General features: G+C 40.1%; 1 protein-coding gene across 5 annotated transcripts in view; it reads right to left on the reverse strand.

The window, feature by feature from the left end:
* pdzd2 (PDZ domain containing 2) overlaps positions 1–19920 on the reverse strand; it is a 544030-nt gene that overhangs the window by 57418 nt on the left and 466692 nt on the right. For all 5 annotated transcript variants that reach the window (XM_072572501.1, XM_072572518.1, XM_072572511.1 and 2 more), the window contains 2 exons: positions 19618–19718; positions 4069–4240 (listed from right to left, as the gene is read on the reverse strand). In XM_072572501.1, the coding sequence (XP_072428602.1) occupies positions 4069–4240; positions 19618–19718 (273 nt within the window). The remainder of the gene's footprint in view (positions 1–4068; positions 4241–19617; positions 19719–19920) is intronic.

Raw genomic sequence — 19920 nt, forward strand, 5'->3', positions numbered from 1 at the left:
AAATGGAATATAAAGTAAGTAAATGTAACATTACCAACAGTGAGACAGCGTATTTATCAATTAGTGACAGGTTGGAAAGAACTGCTGTCACAAGTGACCTGGGTGTCCCGTTCATGAGTTTGTAAAAGCTGTAGCAGAAAATTAGAAAGACTAACAGTACAATCGTCTTCATTGCAAGAGAATTTGAGCAAAGATGTTATGGGAAGTTAGTAAAGAAATTGTGGGGCCCCTAGAATGATATTTGCATCATTCAAAGACATGGTGAGGTGCCAGAGGATTGAAGGGCGGCTAATGTTGTGTCTTTATTTAAGAAAGGCTGTATGAAGCCTGGGAACTGTAGCTCTGTGAATTAGACATCAGTGATTACTAAATTGTTGGAGGGTATTCTGAGAGAGAGAATTTATGCGCACTTGGAGAGGCAAGGACTGATTAGGGATAGTCAGCATTGCTTTGTGAGTGGGAAATCATGTCTCACAAACTTGATTTGAGGTTTTGAGGATGTAACTAAAAGTAATGATGAGGGCAAAGTGGAAAACATTGTCGACATGGATGTTAGTAAATTCTTTGGCAAGTTTTGTATGGTAGACTAATTAAGAAAGTTATATCACATGGGATTCAGGGACAGCTTGCCAATTGGATGCAAAATTGGCTTGACAGTAAGGGGCAGAAAATGGTGGTGAAGGGTTGTTTATCAGACTGGAGGCCTTTGACCAGACATCAGTGCTGGGTCCACTAAACAATTAGGGTGAGAATTTAGGAGGCACGGTTATTACATTTGCATATGACACAAAAACTGGTGGCATAGTTGACAGTGAGGCAGTGAGGAAGGTTATCTCAGATTACAAAGGGATCTTGATTAATTGGGCCAATGAGCTGAGGAGTTCCAGGTGGAGTTTAATTTAGATAAATGCAAGGTATTGCATTTTAGTAAAACAGACAAGGGCAGGACTTATACAGTTAATGATAAGTCTGGGGTACAGGTACATAGTTCTTTCAAAGTTGCATCACAGGTAGACAGGGTGGTTAGCATGCTTGCCTTCATTGCTCAGTCCATTGAATATAGGTGTTGGGACGTCATGTTGCGGTTGTACAGGACATGGGTGAGGCTGTGTTCAGTACAGGATATTATTAAATTGGAGATGGTTCAGAAAAGATTTATGAGAATGTTGCTGGGATTGGATGATTTGAGTTATGATGATAGCCTGGGACATTTTTCACTGGAGCATAAGAGGTTGAGGGGTTTATAAAATCATGAGGGGCATAGCAAAGGTCTTTTCCCTATGGTGGGTGAGTTCAAAACTAAGGGGCATATTTTTAAGATGAGAGGAGAAAGATTTAAAAGGAACCTGAGGGGCAACCTTTTCACACAGGGGGATGGTTTGTGTACGGAAACGAACTGTCAGACAAAATTGTAGATCCAGGTACAGTTACAACATTTGAAAGACATTTGGATAGATACATGAATAGGAAAGGTATAGAGGGATATGGACCAAATGCAAGCAAGTGGGATTAGTTTATCTGGAAAACTTGGTTGGCATGGATGATGTGTCTGTTTATAGGCTGTATGATCCTATGACTCTATGACTTTCTGCAATTCTATAGAGCACTGGTGTGACTGCATCTGTAGCACTGTGTATAATTGTGGTCTCTGCATCTAATTAAGAAAATATTTGCTTTAGAGGGAGTGGATCAGAGGTTCACCAGACTATTTCTGGTTGGCAGATATGTTTCATGGTGAGAAATTGAGGAAACTAAGCTTGCTTTTTCTAGAGTTACAAAGAATAAGAGGTGATCTCATTGAAACTTAGCAAACACATACATAGCGGATGTGAAGAAGATGTTTCTGCTGGCTGGTGAATCTGGAATCAGGGCACGAAACCTTAGAATAAGGGGTAGACCATTTAAGACTGAGATAAGGAGAAATTTTTTCACTTGGAAAGCGGTGAATCATTGGAATTCTCTACCCTAGAAGTTGTCGAAAATCAATCATTTGAGAGTCTTCTGAATCTAATGGTGGTTGTATAGCAAAGTGTGTTAAAGTACAGTCAGTTCTGATATAACGCGATAGTTCTGTTCTTGTGCGATCTCGTGTTATAAGAAAATTGCGCAATAGAGGCACCATTTAAAATAATGTGGCTGGAATCGTATTATAGCCAATACAGGTAAAGAAAGTTCACATTCTACAAACAATTGTCAAAATTTTTGTTGAAGAAACGCATGTTACAGCAGAACCAACTGTAAACGATCAGTCGCGAACAGGCTTGATGAGTTGAAATAGTCTACTCCTGTTTCTAATTGCCTGTAATGAAAATAATTACTGTACGCCTAACAACCCATCAGTTAGAAGATGGACTTTGTCATTTCCAGGGCTACATTGACCTGAAGAAGGGCTCATGCCCGAAACGTCGATTCTCCTGCTCCTTGGATGCTGCCTGACCTGCTGCGCTTTTCCAGCAACACATTTTGAGCTACATTGACCAAGGCTGCTTTAATCCTTTTGACAGGTTAAGCTGGTCCTCAGCTGCCCTTCAACTGAAGTCATGAAAATCTTGTGACAATCCTATGAAGTAATATACTTTCCCTCTCATTTTCTATATCTCATGGGGAGAAAGTAAAATTGGTCCCATCAGCTCCCACCTCTTTTTTCAATTCTATCATGGGAGATCAGCAATTGTTGGCTATCCCTAGATGTCCTTGAGAAGTTGGTGGTTAAGATGTCTTTTTGAATCACTGCAGCCAATGCAGTGTAGGCACGCCTACAGTGCTGTTAGGAAGGGACTTCCAGGATGTTGACCCAGCTACAGCAAAGGGGTGGCATTATGGTTCCAAGTCAGGATGCTGTATGGCCTGGAGAAGAACATGCACTTGATGGTCTTCCCATGAGTCTGAAGCCTTGTGCTTCTAGATAGTAGGGCCATGGGTTTGGAAGGTGCTGCTGAAAGGGCCCTGGTTAGTTGGTAAGTTCACCTTGTAGATAGCACTCTATGCCATGATGGAGGGAGTGAATATTTAAATTAGTGAATGTGTGCTGACTAAGCAGGGTTTTTTTTGGGATGATGTTGGGCTTCTTAAGTGATGTTGGAGATGTATTCAACCAGGCAATTGGAGAGTATTCCATCAGACACTTGGCTTGTGCTTTGTAGATGGTGGACAGGCTTTGGAGATTCAGGTGGTGAGTTAGTTGCTGCAAAATTCCCACCCTTTGACCTTATCTTGTAGCCAATATATTTTTCTGGCTATTTCTGTTGCGTTTCTAGTTAATGATAATCCTTGCTTTTTCCCATATCTTCTACAGACAGTACCAGGAAAATGGCTCATAATCCCAACATTTCTTTCTCAGATGTCCATAGATTTAAGAAATATTTCTAAACCAAAGACATCAATGATATAGGGAGAGAGTGGGATCAGCCATGATCATTCTGAATGATGGGGCAGGCTTAATGGGAGGAATCACTTACTCCTACTCCTATTTTCTATGTTGCTATGAATTAGTCAAAGGGACATCTACTGTTCTCATTTCTTGCATTTTCTGATCCACAAACTATATTCCCATAAATTTTTAGTTTGTGCAAAGCTCAGTACAAAATTAGGAAAATGATTAACTGTAACTATTATTTAAACAGAAGAGATGAAATGGTAAATTTTGAAACAAGAACAGCTAGAAATACACAGGAGTCAATCAGAATCAAACTGTTATTTAGAAGCAAAACTCTCTCAGAACTTTTCTACGAATCAGTCAACACGAGCATTTCACTGGGGTCTTCCTCAGATCAGGATGCTCAGATTCAAATCAAGCCTCTTTGATAGGTTGGACAAAGATTATGGAGTCAATTTTAACCTGGCACTAATGAGCCTCAGACTGGATTGTTACGTTTTAGAAGTAAGTATAAGGGATTTGAACCCATCTCCCCAGAATATTACCTGGATCTCCGAGTTACCTGTTCAGCGATACTACTACTAGGCCTTCTCCCCTGATTCGTGTCCCCCACCAACTCCAAGAAAATAAATCCTCTGATTTCTGATTTCATCCCAGTATCATTAAAAAACAATGGTTAGAATAAGTCATACCTGAATTCAGAGGAGCAACAACACTGTCATCTAAGGAGTTACTTGTGCTCTTCTGCCGCAGGTGGTCTCCCTCACTGGAAGCTGTTAACATTGTGTCTGAGAGTGACGACTGGCTGGGAACATGGTGGGAAAAGTACTGGGAGAGTTCCGTTTCTGAACTCAGTGACCCTTGCTGAAAGAGAACAGGATTAGATGAAAAATTACAGTATATTGTAGAAACAACATGCCTCTGCAATGTTTATGCTCTACTTTATCCTCCTTCCATCTTACTTCATATCACCTTACCAACACAATAACTATGAAATTCATGACAAAGTTTTGATAGATCAAAGCATGATATAGGAAGACTATTTAAATGATCAGAGTCAGTGGAGGAATTCATGACTGGGAAAATACTTGATGTTTTTGAGAGTTATTAATTGAGACCTTAGATTGTCCATAAAAATCTCTTCCTTGTTTTCAATTCTCTTCAATGGTCTTGCCTCTATCTGTCTCTTCTCCAACATAATACTCTCTGAGATATTAGCATTCCTCTAATCCTGGCCTCATGGGTATTTTCAATTATAACTGCTCCACCATAAGTGGTTGTTTCATCAGATGCTTGGTCATAAACTCTTCTTTCAGACACTCTTTAAAATCTACCTCTTTGTGCGAGCTTTTGTTTATCTGACCTATTATTTCCTTACGTGCCTCTGTCACACTTTGATTTATAAAACTCCATTGTTGTATGAGTAATTATGTTGTGTAAGATGCTATAAGTTGTTCTTGTTATTGGTAGAAGGCTCAAGAACCAAATTTGGGTGGATGGCAAAATAACAAAGGTAACATGAGGAAAATTTATTTTATGCAGTGAATGGTTCGGATCTGAAATGTACTCTTTGACAGTGTGGCAGAGACAGACTCAACTGTAGCCTTTTTTTTGGATAATTGGTGGAAGGGAAAAGATTTGCAGGGTTATCGGACAAGGATATAGGATAGCTGAACTGCTTTTGCACAAGGCCCGCATGGACACAACAGATTGCGTGATCTCCTGCTGTGCTGTAACCACCCTAAGATTCAAGCTTTAATGAAAAACTCAACTGCAACTTTGGCCCATATCACTCTCTCACTCATTTACTTTTATTGCTATTCATAAAAATTCCTACCTACAGCATGTTGCAACCCAGGAACCCTTTCATTAAAAGTAAGACTCAGAGTATAAGGGGAAGTGTAAGTGAGCCTATGCTGATTACTGCCAGAAAGTGATGATGCAGGTCTCAATTGTTAACTGTTAAGTGTGATATCTTCATTATAGCAATCACTGAGTGTCAAAAATGGCCCTGATTAATGTGTTGCAATTTGCAGACCAAACTGAACACCGTAGGACAAAATCAATAAAACAATCCTACACTGGTCTCCTCTAAGACACACAGGCTGGTGCTTTTTGATACCTTCTCTGTAAAGTAGAAGGAGGGCAGGATGGGTGAGATTCAGCTCATCGGAATATTAATTCTGCAGACACAAGCCCAGGTACAGAAGTTAAGGTTCCTATAAAATTTCTGTTCAGCAAATATGGGGGCGGATACTGGAGATAAGAACTCTCTGTTCTTTTATCCTGCACCTGAAAACAGGATGTCGTCAAGGTACAGGAAAGAGGAAAATCTCTCCTATATATTCTAATCAGATACACAAAACTCTTTTGTAAGGTTGCATAAGCGGACCTTCATGTGATTATAAAAGGGTGTGATTTAGGAGTACAGTTACCAATCTTTCCACCATTGAGTGAATTGTGTTAAGTCTGGCAACAACCCTGAGTAGCACTGTCTAATTGTATTCATTACTCAGTCTTTGATTAAAAATCCTAAGAGAGTTTGTTACTATATATCGCACTCCAACAACAAGTGTTTAAGTGAAACATAAATTGGAGATTCAAAGCTTGCAGGTCTTTTTAAAATAAGAACATGATGTACGGCTCATTTTTTGCAGTTACTTTCAACCCATTCCAAAAATTTCTTAATTTCACTCCGTGAGTATCTTTAGGTCTCCTGATGCCACTTAGTAATTTGATGACAGCAAATTTCTCTCAGTAAATATTACTGTTTTGTCCTGTTGCTGAGGTGTGCTTGGACTACCTTGTTCTCTCTCTGTTTGTTAGGATTGTATTAATTTATCACTAGGTCCCTCCCTCTGATTAATCCATGGCTAACATCCAGAACTCATAGACTCCAGTGTTTTGAGGGAGTGTACAAGAAAATACTGTAGCATGAGACTTACAAACAAAGGACTCTTCAGCCATGGGACCAGGGTTGTGAGTGGCCATAAGAGCTGGAGGTATATGGGGAATGATGAGCCTGATAACCATCAGCCACTATGCACATGATTAGGGAAACAAAAAGGCAAGTGGAAGAGGAGACTTCCACGTTCAGTCTCCCTTGGGCTGTTGAGATAACGAAAATTAGGGAGAATTGTTTAATTTATGGGACAACAGGTCAAACTGTGAGACCAATTTTGATAAACCTGGGACACAGTTAGTAGCACCTCATTATTGGTAGCTTCCTTCATTTCTCATATGACCTGTGTTCACTTCACTCAAATATGCTAAACAAGGGTGACCCAAAAAGTGCCTCCATAAAAACCACCATCAGCATGTATGACAAACCGAGAATATATTTCAGTTTTAAAACTTTTGATTATCTCAATACATATCTATTTATCAATGGAGATGGGGGGAAAGAGGTGGTTATTAGAGGAACATAAGAAATAGAAACAGGAGTAGACTATTCAGCCTCACCCTCCTGCTCTCCCACTTGCAAGATTATGGCTGGTTGTCTATCTCAATACCTTTTTCCACATGATCTGCATACACTTTGATATTTTTATTATGAAAAAATCTCTCAAATTCATCTCGAATATTCTCAATGACTGGATCTCCTCATCCCTATTGGATAGAGAGTTTCAAGATTTACTGGCACTTGAGTGAAGAGGTTCCTCTTTATCTCCAGAACTAAAGTATATAAGTAAGGGCAACTCATGCTTAAAAAGTTTGATGCTCTATTCATGCTACACATTGACTACACTGTCCAGTGATGGTTCAAGACACATTAAGATATAAATGCGCAGCAGACAACTTAGAGGCAAGTTAAGCTGATTCCTAGTCTGAAATTTCTGGGCCACCACCAGCGGGAAAATAGTCAGGCATAAGTCAGACTACAAGACATAGGAGCAAAAGGTGGCCATTCAGCCCATTGCCATTCAATGAGATCATGGCTGGTCTGAGAAACATGAACATTTGAACAAGAATCTAAAATAGGCCGCATGGCCCTTTGAGTCTACTCTGCCGATCAGTAAGATCATGGATGATCTGACATTAACCTCAACTCTTACCAAAATTCTTTCATTCACTTGGTCGTTGAGAATCTGCCTACCTCTACCCAAAAAATAATTAAAGATCCTGCATTCACTATATTTTGAGGAAGGGAATTCCAAAGACACACAACCCAGACAGAAAAAAACGTTTCTTAATCTCTGTTTGAAATAGGTGCCTCCTTATTTTTAAACTATGGCCCTTAGTTTTAGATTCTTCCACAACAGGGAATCTTCAACATCCAACTGGTCAAGTCCCCTTAGGATCCTGCATTTTTCAACTAAGTCATCTCTGACTCTTCTAAACTCCAGAGGATGCAGGCCTAGCCCGTCTAACCTTTCCTTGCAAGGTAATCTGTACATTCCAGGTACTTGTCTAGTAAACCTTGTCCCTTTGCTTAAATATTCCGTTTCGGTTCATTTTCCACGTGATAGGTGTCTTTCCTACTTTACTAACCAAAAAAAAAATTTTATTTGTGTTTAAATTCTTTTGACAATTGTATACAAAAAACAGACTTCAGATATAATGATCAACTTCACTTTCCTGCCTTTTCCCTATAACACTTGATTTTCTGACTGTTTAAACATCTATTTCAGCATTGACCCATCCTCTACAGCCCCTTGTAGTCAAGAATTTCACAGATTCACTACTCTCTAGAAGGTCAAGTGCTATTAGCTGTACCACATTAAGAGAGGCAATTAATTCTCAATTTAGGGCTACGTCTCGTAAATACATCTATTTGCCAAATGGCAGAAGAGGCCTGCACTCAATGTATAGTTGGGTAGGTTTCATCTTGCGGGCTGCTGATAGTGTAAGGGAGGGAGGGAGGATCTTGTAGTGCTGTGAGTCTGAGCCCCACTGAATCTGAGGTTCATCAAATCTTTATTTACAAAATCTCTCATGTGCACATCTCTTAAGATTCAAATGTAGAAAATAGGAGCAAAAGTAGACCATTTGGTCCATCAATGTCGACATTCCAAATATTATCCAGTTGCTTGAATAGTTTGGAACATATTTTTAAGTGAACTTTCCATCAATAGTGGGTTATCAACATTAGGTAATGCAACATATCTCTTTTTGGGCACATAGTGCTAGCATTAAACATGATTAACTCATGTACAAACAAGAAACTACATGTCAATAAAAGTTTCTGTATTTAAAGAATATGCTTTAATTCCAATGAAAGCAACCTTCATTGTTGCCAGTGTTAGCCATCCCATATCAGACACTATGGCCTGTCTGAAGAATGTTGCTAATTTACGATAGACTTGTGAACAGTTTGTAATGTAGCTACATACTCTTTGCGGCTGTAATTGTATATAGGCTTCCTACAGTTAGCAGGAAGAGAAGGTTTTCATCCCATCAGTTCAAACTTTTTATTAACTTCCAGAGGCAGAGCAGAATATATTAAATTTCTAGTTAACCAGAATAAGAAGGGAAATCCCTGGCTCAATGAGTGAAGAGAGAAACAGAGCTAACATTTTAAATTGAATATGTTTTTTCTTGAAGACCACTTGAAAAAGAATAATGATAATTGAAGAGTATTGCATAAGATAAAGATGCATGGCGTTCTGGGTTAGAGGATTAGTTAACTAACAGGAAGCGAAGAGTGGGGATAAATAGGTCTTATCCTGGCTGGCAATCAGTAATTAGTGCTGTGCCTCAAGGACCAATGCTGGGACCGCAATTATTCACAATTTATATAGATGATTTGGAGTTAGGGACCACGCGTATTATGTCAAAGTTTGCAGATGACACTAAGATGAGTGATTTGGAGATGCCGGTATTGGATTGGGGTGTACAAAGTTAAAAATCACACAACACCAGGTTATAGTCCAACAGGTTTATTTGGGAGCACTAGCTTTTGGAGCACTGCTCCTTCATCATTCCACACTCATAAGCACACACGCACCCTCTCACAGACTTATATCTTTTTACACTCACGCTCAGACACATACTCTCTCACAGTCATTCATAACACCCCCAACACACACACCCACATGCACATGCACACACACATATAAGTTTGTGGGATAAATTTGTACTTGCAGAATTACATTTTATTTTGCTCAAAAACTGCATGAGTCCATGTAAGAATCTGTATATGCATTTTTTAGATTAGAATCAGCCTGAACATTCTGGCACAGACAGCCTCACACAGGGCACCTCACACCTGCAATTATCTGGGCCGACATGACACCAATTGTTAAAGTTCACCTGAGAATGTGAAAAAAAGTTCTGCGATTTACATATTGAAGAACTGAAACCAACATGTTCATTCTAAAAGATGAGAGACTTAACAAACAATCCAGGTCTTTTTCAAAATATAATTTCAGTTACATCACACTGTAAACATTTGCTAATAAATTCTCTGTCTTATGATCTTATTCTCTACAATCACCTGATGAAGGAGCAGCGCTCTGAAAGCTAGTGCTTCCAAATAACTGTTGGACTATAACCTGGTGTTGTGTGATTTTTAACTCAGAGGAGTGGCAGAGCGAAGTGTGCCAATGACTGTGAAACTTTGCAGAGTAACACAGATACTTTAAGTGAGTGGGGAAAGATCTGGCAGATGGAATACAATGTTAATAAATGTGAGGTCATCCATTTTGATAGGAGTAACAGTAAAAAGGATTATTACTTGAATGGTAAAAAATTGCAGCATGCTGCTATGCAGAGGGACCTGGGAGTCCTTGTGCATGAATCACAGAGAGTTGGCCTGCAGGTACAACAAGTAATTAGGAAGGCAAATGGAATTGTATCCTTCTTTGCTAAAAGGATTGAATTTAAAAGCAGGGAAGTTATGTTGCAGCTGTACAGGGTGCTGGTGAGGCCACACCTGGAGTACTGCATGCAGTTTTGGTCTCCTTACTTGAGAAAGAATGTACTGGCACTGGAGGGGATGCAAAGGAGGATCGCTAGGTTGATTCCGGAGTTGGGGGGGGGGGCAGTGTTGGCTTATGAGGAGAGACTGAGTAGACTGGGATTATATTCATTGGAATTTAGAAGAATGAAGGGGGATCTTATGGAAACATATAAAATTATGAAAGGAACAGATAAGAGAAGTGATAGAGGATATTTCCACTGGCAGGTGAAACTAGGACAAGAGGGCATCGCCTCAAGATTAGAGAGAACAGATTGAGGACTGAATTGAGAAGGAACTTCTTCACCCAGAGGGTTGTAAATCTAGGAATTCCTTGCCCAGTAAAGTAGCTGATGCTACTTCAGTAAACATTTTTAAAGCTAAGCTAGATTTTGTTTTGAACAGTAAAGCTATTAAGTGATACGGTGAGAGGGCAGGTACGTGCAGTTGAGGCCATGAAAAGATCAGCCATGATCTTATTGAATGGCGGAGCAGGCTCAAAGGGCCAGACAGCCTTCTCCTGCTCCTAGTTCTTATTTCAGTACTTTTGGTTATTATTTCAGATTTCCAGCACACACAGTATTTTGCTTTAGTCTAGTTAACCATTTATTTTCAAATAACATTAAATCATTCAAACCGAATAAACATCACAGAACTAAATCATATACTGCAATACTTGGAAGAAGTTCTACTAAAATCTTATTAACCATTCTACAACAGATCTGGGTTCTGCCAGAGCCACTCAGTGTCTGTACTCAGTGTCTGGAGTTGAAGTTATAAAAGCCCAATAGTGTTTATCATGTCATAGCAACGCATGAATCACTACAAGAGATTATACAATTATTGCATGTTATCTTGAATAGCTATCAAACAGGAATGTACAAAGTGAAACATTTTACTGCCTCAAAATTGGAAGGCTTACCCATCATAAATTTTACTTTTAAGTTAAAGGTGATTGAGTTGACCTTTGATTTAGAAGTAAATGTAAATCCAAAATCTGACAACTGCACTATAACAGAGATATTATCGCTGGACTATTAATCCAGAAACTCAGCTAATGTTCTGGGGAACTGGGCTTGAATAGTAGATAGTGGAAGTTGAATTCAATAACTATCTAGAATTAAGAATCTACTGAAGACCATGAAACCATTGCTGATTTCAGAAAAACCCATCTGGTTTGGTAATGTCCTTCAGGGAAGGAAATCGACCATCCTCACATGGTCTGGCTTACATGTAACTCCAGACCCACAGCAATGTGGTTGACTCTGAACTACCCTATGAAATCTCAATAAAGAAATGAAATCTGATACACCACCTGGCATAGACCTAAGCAAGAGTAAAGACAATAGCAGAAACACCCTGTAAAATCCTTCTTACTAATATCTGGGGGGCTTGTACCAAAACTAGGAGAGCTGTCTCACAGACTAGTTCAGCCATAGCCTGACGTAGTCATACTTACAGAATCATACCTTACAGGCAATGTCCCAGACACCACCATCATCAGCTCTAGATTTGTCCTGCCGCATTGGCAGGACAGAGCCAGCAGAGATGTGCTACAGTAAGGAATGGAGTTACCCTGGGTGTCCTCAAATGTTACTCCAGACACTATAAAGTCTCATGGCACCAAGAAAAGCATGAGCAAGCAAACTTCCTGCTGACTCTTACATGCGATTCTCCTTCAACTGGAGAACCAGTTTTCGTTGATGTTGAACAATACTTGGAGGAAGCACTGAAAGTGGCAAGGGTACAAAATGTATTCTTGGTAAGACATTTCAATGCCCACCGTCAAGAGTGGCTCAGCAACAACATGATTAATTGTGCTGGTCAGGTCCTAAAGGACATAGCTGATAGACTGGGTCTGCGGCAGTGGTGAGGGAACCAAGAAGAGAGAAAAACATACTCCATCTTATTCTTATAAATTTGCTCATGGCAGATCCATCTGCTCTTGACAGTATTGGTAAGAGTGACTACCATAGTTTCTTTGTGGAGATGAAGTCCTGCCTTCACATTGAAAACACCCTTCATCATGCTGTGTGGCACTATCACCATGCTAAATGGGATAGATGTTGAACAGATCAAGCAACTTAAGACTGGGTAACTATGAGGCGCTATGGGTCATCAACAGCAGCAGAATTGTATTCCAGCACAATCTGCAACCTTATGCCCCAGCATTTCCCCACTCAACCATTACCATCAAGCCAGGGGATCAACCCTGGCTCAATGGAGAGTGCAGGAGGTCATGCCAGGCACATGTAAAAATGAGGTGTCAGTCTGATGAAGCTACCAAACATGACCGCTTGAATGCCAAATAGCATAAGCAGCAAGTGACAGAAAAAGCTAAGCAATCCCACAAACAATGGATTATATCTAAGCTCTGCAGTCCTACCACACCCAGTCATGAATGATGGTGGACAATTAAACAACTCATTGGAGGAGGAGGCTCCACAAACATCCTCACCCTCAATGATGAAAGAGCCAGTGCAAAAGATAAGGCTGCATCATTCCCAACAATCTTCAGCCAGAAGTGCCAAATGAATGATCCATTTCAGCTTCCTCCAGTGGTCTCCAGCAAAACCGATTTCAGTCTTCAGCCATTTCAACTCACTTCATGCAATATCAAGAAACGGCAGGAGGCATTGATTACTGCAAAGGGAATGGGCCCTGCCAATATTCCAGCAATAGTACTGATGACTTGTGCTTCATAAATTGAGGCTCCCCTAGCCAAGCTCTTCCAGTTACAACACTGTTATCTACCTGACAACGTGGAAAATTGCCCAAATATGTCCTGTACATAAAAAGTAGGACAAATCCAACCTGGCCAATTACTGCCCCATCAGTGCACTCTCTATCATCAGTAAAGTTATGTCATCACAATAATGCTATCAAGCTGCACTTTATTTCCAACAACAATGATGACAATGAAACCATTGGATTTTCAGGAAAGAAAAACCTATCTGGAATACTACTGTCCTTCGGGAAGTAAATCTGCCACTCTTACCTGGTCTAGCGTACATGTGACACCAAACTGTCTTCTGAGCAATTAGTGATGCACAGATGAATACTTATCTAGCCAGTGATGCCCACATCCCACGAATGAATAATGAAAAAAACCTTGCTCACTGATGTCCAGTTTGGGTTCTGCCAGAGCCAATCAGTGTCTGCACTCAATGGAGTTTAGAAGGATGAGTGGATCTCATTGAAACTTAGAGAATACTGAGAGGCCTGGATAGGGTGGATGTGGAGAAGATGCTTCCATTAGTTTGACTGACTGTGACGATGCTGTCACTTTAAAAGGTTACTTCGTCCTTGGTTTTTTACAAGAGATTTTGTAAAGGTAGAAGTGCTGAGGAGTCTAGTTTAATAATGGAAGCAGAGTGCCCAGTTTTCCCAGTTCAGGTTTTTTCTGGTTTGTTTTAGGTGTAGCAGTCACAAGATGTGAGTGTCCAGGCTTCAGTAAAGAACTCTGAGCTTCATCAGAAAACTCTGTAGAAGTTGTTTCCACCTGCCTTTAAGAATCTGTGTTTGAATTTACCCGGTAGCCAAGGGGTGTGTTTATAGAATGTTACTGGATTGGAATAGTTACTTAGTCATAGTTAGTGTATCGGGTCAGTTAAGTTATTCTAAATTCCATTTTCTTTTGTCTATGTTTCAACTATAGTGTTTAAATACATTTTGTTTTGCTCAAAGCCGAGTGGTTTGATCAGCTAAACACACCTGGAATACCCACTTCACATCTGCCTTAAAATAAGAAAAAGTTAGGGCCTTGGCTACCTTCTTAAAATATCTTGAGGGAGTCTGGCCTGATCCATAACAAAGACTAGGACCCGAGTGCACATAGTCCGAATGGAAGGACAATCCTTTTGTCATAGAGTCAGAGGTGTACAGCACAAAGACAGACCCTTCGGTCCAACTTGCCCATGCCGACCAGATATCCTAATCTAATCTAGTCCCATTTGCCAGCACTTGGCCCATATTGCTCTAAACTCTTTCTTTTCATATACCCATCCAGATGCCTTTTAAATGTTGTAATTGCACCAGCCTCCATCACTTCCTCTGGCAGCTCATTCTATACACTCACCACCGTTAGGTCTCTTTTATACCTTTCCCCTCTCACCTTTAGTTCTGGACTACCCACTCCAGGGAAAAGACTTAGTCTCTTTATCTTATCCATGCCCCTCATGATTTTATAAACTTCTACAAGGTCACCCCTCAGCCTCTGATGCTCCAGAGAAAACAGCCCCAACCTATTCAGCGTCTTCCTATAGCTCAGATCCTCCAACCCTGGCATCACCCTTGTAAATCTTTTTTGAGTCCTTTCAAGTTTTGCAACATCCTTCCAATAGGAATGAGACGAGGGAGGATTCCTTCAGACAAAGGGTGGTTAATCTGTGGAACTCCTTGCTGCAGAGGCTGTGAAGGCCATGTCATTGAGTATATTTAAGTCAGATATAAGTCTTGATTCATAAGAGGATGAAGGGTTACAGGCAGAAAGCAGAAGAATTGAGTTGAGAAACATATTAGCCATGATCAAATGGCAGAGCAGGCATGATGGGCTGAATGACCTAATTCTATCCCTGTCGAGTCAGACAGCACAGAAATAGACCCTTCGATCCAACTAGTCCATGCCTAGCAAGTCTCCCAAAGTAAACTGGTCCCATTTGTCTGCTCCTAGCCCATTTCCCTCTAAACCTTTCCTATTCACGTACCTATTCAAATGTATTTTAAATGTTGTAACTGTACCTGCATCTAACACTTCCTCTGATTGGTCCTCTGCAACAAACACTACATTGGACAAACAGGCAGAAAGCTAAACACCCGGAAACTAGCCACAAAAAGACATGACCCACTATCACTAGTATCCTTACATACACTTGAGGAAGGACACCACTTTGACTGGGACAACACATCCATCTTAGGACATGCCAAAAAGAGACATGCACAAGAATTCCTAGAAACATGGCATTCCAAAAGGAACTCTAACAACAAACACATTGATTTGGACCCGATCAACCACCCTTTGAGAAAAAAGAACAGGCAATGACATCACCAACCCAGGAAATGACATCACCAACCCAAGGAAACCTAAACACATAAACAGAAAGTGGGACATAACACCAGCACTTCACTGGAGGCTCACTGATGATGTCACCTAGTATGGCGTCAGAAAATGAAACTTCCAGCTCAGTGAGCAAACTTACATTCACACTTCCTCTGATGATTCATTCATTTTACAAAGGCTAACTTCTGTGTGAAAAATTTGCCCTAATCTCTTTTAAATATTTCTCCCCTCACCTTAAAAATATGCCCCCTAGATTTGAATTCTACTCTAGGGAAAAGACCTTTTCTATTCCACCTTATCTATGCCCCACATGATTTTTTAAACCTCTTTAAGGTTACCCCTCAATTTCCTATGCTCCAGCAAAGAAGTCTCAGCTTATTCAGCTTCTCCTTATAACTCCTTATCCAATCCCAGTAAGATCCTTGTAAAGCGTTTCTCTACCTTCTCCAATTTAATAATATCCTTTCTGCAGTAGGGCACCAGAACCAAACATAGTCCTCTAAAAATAGCCTCACCAACGTCCTGTACAACAGCAACACGATGTCCCAACTCCTACACTCAATGGTCTGAACAATGAAGGCATGCATGTCAAATGTCTTCTTAACTGCCCTGTCTATCTATGATGCAACTTTCAAAGATCTATGTCCCTGAACACCCTAGGTGTCTGTGTTCTACTACATTTGCCAGGGCCCTACCACTAACTGTGTAAGTCCTGCTCTTGTTCTTCTCACCAAAGTGCAACATTTTGCATTTATCTAAATTAAAGTTCTTCTGTCACTCCTCAGTCTAGTGGCCCAACTGATCAACATCCCTTTATAATCTCAGATAATCTTCCTCACTTTTTCGGCACTTTTGCAGTCATTCACAAATTTACTAACCATACCTCCTATATTCTCATTAAAATCTTTATGTAAATGAGAGTGGTTTCAGGGATGTGGGACTTCAGTTATTTGGACAGATTGAGAAGGTGGGGCTGTTCTCTCTGAAGAGAAGATTGAAAATGAGGTTTGTTAACGATGTCCAAAATCATGAACAGATACAGAAAGAGCAGGTAGGGAGAAACTGTTGGCAGAACCAGAGAACACAAATTTAAGGTGAATAGCAAAAATCAAAAAGGCAGCATGAGGAAAATCTTTTTTTTTTGTACAGCAAGTGATTACAATCTCGAATGAATGCCCAAGAGTGGTGAAGGCAGATTCAATCATGCCTATCAAAAGGGTAATTGGATAATTATCTGAAGTTTTAAAAAACTACAGGGCAATGTGGAAAATACTGAGTTGTTCTCATAGGGAACTGGCATGAATGTGAAGGGCCAAATGGCCATCTTCTCTGCTGTAACCATAAATGATCTCAGGTTTTTGTGTTGTCTCTGATCAGTCAGAGCTTTAAAAGAAATAAGATCACATTATCTACCAGCAGAGATACTAATTTACCAGTATTGTGGGTGGTGATGGGGTCAGGTACACTGTCTTATACATTCATGGTCTTAGGTCAGAGGCTAGAAATACAGCATTGAGTAACTCACCCCCTGGCTCCCAAAGCCAGTACACAAGCTACAAGGACTGTGACGGAATGTTCCCATTGGCTGGGCAGGTATATCTCCAATAGCACTCTTGACACTCAGCTTGATACTATCCAGAACAATGTAGCCTGCTTGATTGACAACAAATCCACAAACATCTATACCATCTACCACGGTGATCAGTATCAGCAGTAGGTACTATCTTCAAGATACACTGCAGAAAATCACTTGAGATCCTTAGACAACACCCTTTGAAACCCATGACCACTTCCACCCAGAAGGACAAGGGCAGCAGATACATGGGAGCATCATTAGTTGCAAGTTCCCCTGCAAGCTACTCATCATCCTGACTTGGCAACGTATTACCATTTCTTCATTGTCACTGGGTCAAAATCCTGGAATTCACTCCCTAAGGGCATTGTGGTTCTACCTACAGCACATGGTTTGCAGCAGTTCAGGAAGGCAGCTCATCACCACCTTCTCAAAGTGCCCACATCATATGAGTGAAAAGGAAAAGCTTCATTTTATTGAGATCAAGGAAGTTTTAAACCAATTTTCCCTTTACAAACAAGGTATGAATTTATTTCCCTGCCCATTGCTTCGTTCCATTGAATGCCGGAATCTTGGCAAAATGTTTTTCTTTGTAAGAGCCTGAGCACTGAACATGTTGGTTGCCTTTCAGCAGGAGTGAACTGATAGCAGCAAAGGTTAAGGCTCATATGACATTTCACACTTACGACCTCAGCGTACTCAACAGTAAAACACTATTATTGATTTCAGTTGAGGTTAGCCAATGCAACACACACCAGTGCTTAAACATGATGTCTTCTTGTTTTTTTGTTGGCTCAGATCCAAACAGGATGCTGCACTTAACCAAAGAAGCCCTAGCCAGTTCAATAAATTTGCTATATTGGATACAAAGTGAACAGAAGGACATGATCCAAATTTTTAAAATGTTGGAAGTCTGATTAATGAAACAAAAGAGGCTTGCATAACCTTTGTATCGAACTGAATAACTGGGAATTGAAAACTCAAATGCATTACTGACAAGTAAAACTAGAGTACCATGAATTATTCACACTCATATCATCCCAATGTGAAAATATACAATAGACAATAGACAATAGATGCAGGAGTAGGCCATTCAGCCCTTCGAGCCTGCACCGCCATTCAATATGATCATGGCTGATCATTCCCAATCAGTATCCTGTTCCAGCCTTATCTCCATAACCCTTGACTCCACTATCTTTAAGAGCTCTATCCAATTCTTTCTTAAATACCTCAACAACAATGGGTTTCATCCTAGTTCAACGTTACATTTGGTTTTGAGGAGAAAATCTCTGAAAATATCTTGGTTTTACATTGGTCTTAGGGATGTTCAAATGACTTACAAGTGTTTAAAGGCCCACATAATGACACAACAGGTCACATAAACATAAAGAGGTCCTTCTGCAGCTGTACAGGGCCCTGGTGAGACCGCACCTGAATATTGTGCACAGTTTTGGTCTCCAAATTTGAGGAAAGACATTCTGGCTATTGAGGGAGTGCAGCGTAGCTTCAAGAGGTCAATTCCCGGAATGGCAAGACTATCTTACGCTGAAAGATTGGAGTGACTGGGCTTGTATACGCTTGAGTTTAGAAGGCTGAGAGGGGATCTGATTGAGATGTATAAGATTATTAAAGGATTGGACACTCTGAAGACAGGAAGCATGTTTCCGCTGATAGATGAGTCCCGAACCAGAGGACACAGTTTAGAAATAAGGGGTAGGTCACTTAGAACAGAGTTGAGGAGAAACTTCTTCACCCAGAGAATGGTGAGTGTGTGGAATGCTCTGCCCCAGAAGGCTGTGGAGGCCCAGTCTCTGGATACTTTCAAGAAAGATTTGGATAGAGCTCTTAAGGATAGTGGAATCAAGGGTTATGGGGCTAAGGCAGGAACAGGAAACTGATTGAGGATGATCAGCCATGATCATAATGAATAGTGGTGCTTGCTCGAAGGGTAGAATGGCCTACTCCTGCACCTATTGTCTATTGTCTATTGTCTATATTCACGTAAATTTAGAATATTAAGTATTTATCTATTTGAGGTATTTAAAATGATAAATTCCACTAAAAAAATCATTTTATTGGTGAATGACATGGTGCACAAAGATGTGCTTGTATCATATAGTAAAGATTTTTGTTTTCATCAGTTAACACTGAAGCAGGTTGAGCAAAACACATAAATTAATTCTATCTTAATACAACCAGAATCATACAATCTGTATCTAGGAACATGGGAGCAGAGTAGGTTATTCAGCACATTTCCCTCTGCCCTGCTTTCGAACTGTCATCTACAACAAGGTATAAAACCTTTATTCTAAATTCCTACTTTGTCCTTAACATGAAAACATGTCTGATTTCATTATGTCAACACCCCTCAACTACTGAATTGCCTTTGAGTTGCTTCACACTCACTAACTACAACTGCTATAAGTTAGTGCTGATTCAGAATTGGGCTATTAATTCATTGTATCGGCTGCAAATGTTCAATCTTCTTCACAGACTAGTAACTGTGGAAGCAATGAACATCTGCATCTGACTGACGTGATAAAATTATACAATTTTGTAACTCAGCAAGAAACCTTAATTATGCTTTACGATTAATATTGAATAGGATAAAACCATTAAGTGAAGAACTTTTGCAGAGATCATGTCCAATAAGAAAGCAGTATGTTACAATAATTATCATCCTGCAAAACTATAGAAAATGTTTCACTTACCCGACTTGTGGGTTCCAGAAAACGTTTCATTGTCCAACTGAGAGAAGATCCATCACCCTGCTTGGATTTCACACTAGGTGATGGACTCTTTGATGATAACCCTGTGGGCAAAGAACATATAAATGAACTTTATAAATGTATCCTCTGTAAATATTCTGAACAATAAATCAGGACCATTCCCATTTTAGCATCTTGTACTAATCACTGGTCTTATATTAGCAAATTTCTATAGGAAGAATCTGGCAGTACAAAAAAATCTTGGCAGCCTGCACTGGAATCATGCCAATGTGAAAAATGCCTCAT

This window comes from Chiloscyllium punctatum, chromosome 1 (genome assembly GCF_047496795.1).
Source record: "Chiloscyllium punctatum isolate Juve2018m chromosome 1, sChiPun1.3, whole genome shotgun sequence".
NCBI classification, from domain to species: domain Eukaryota; kingdom Metazoa; phylum Chordata; class Chondrichthyes; order Orectolobiformes; family Hemiscylliidae; genus Chiloscyllium; species Chiloscyllium punctatum.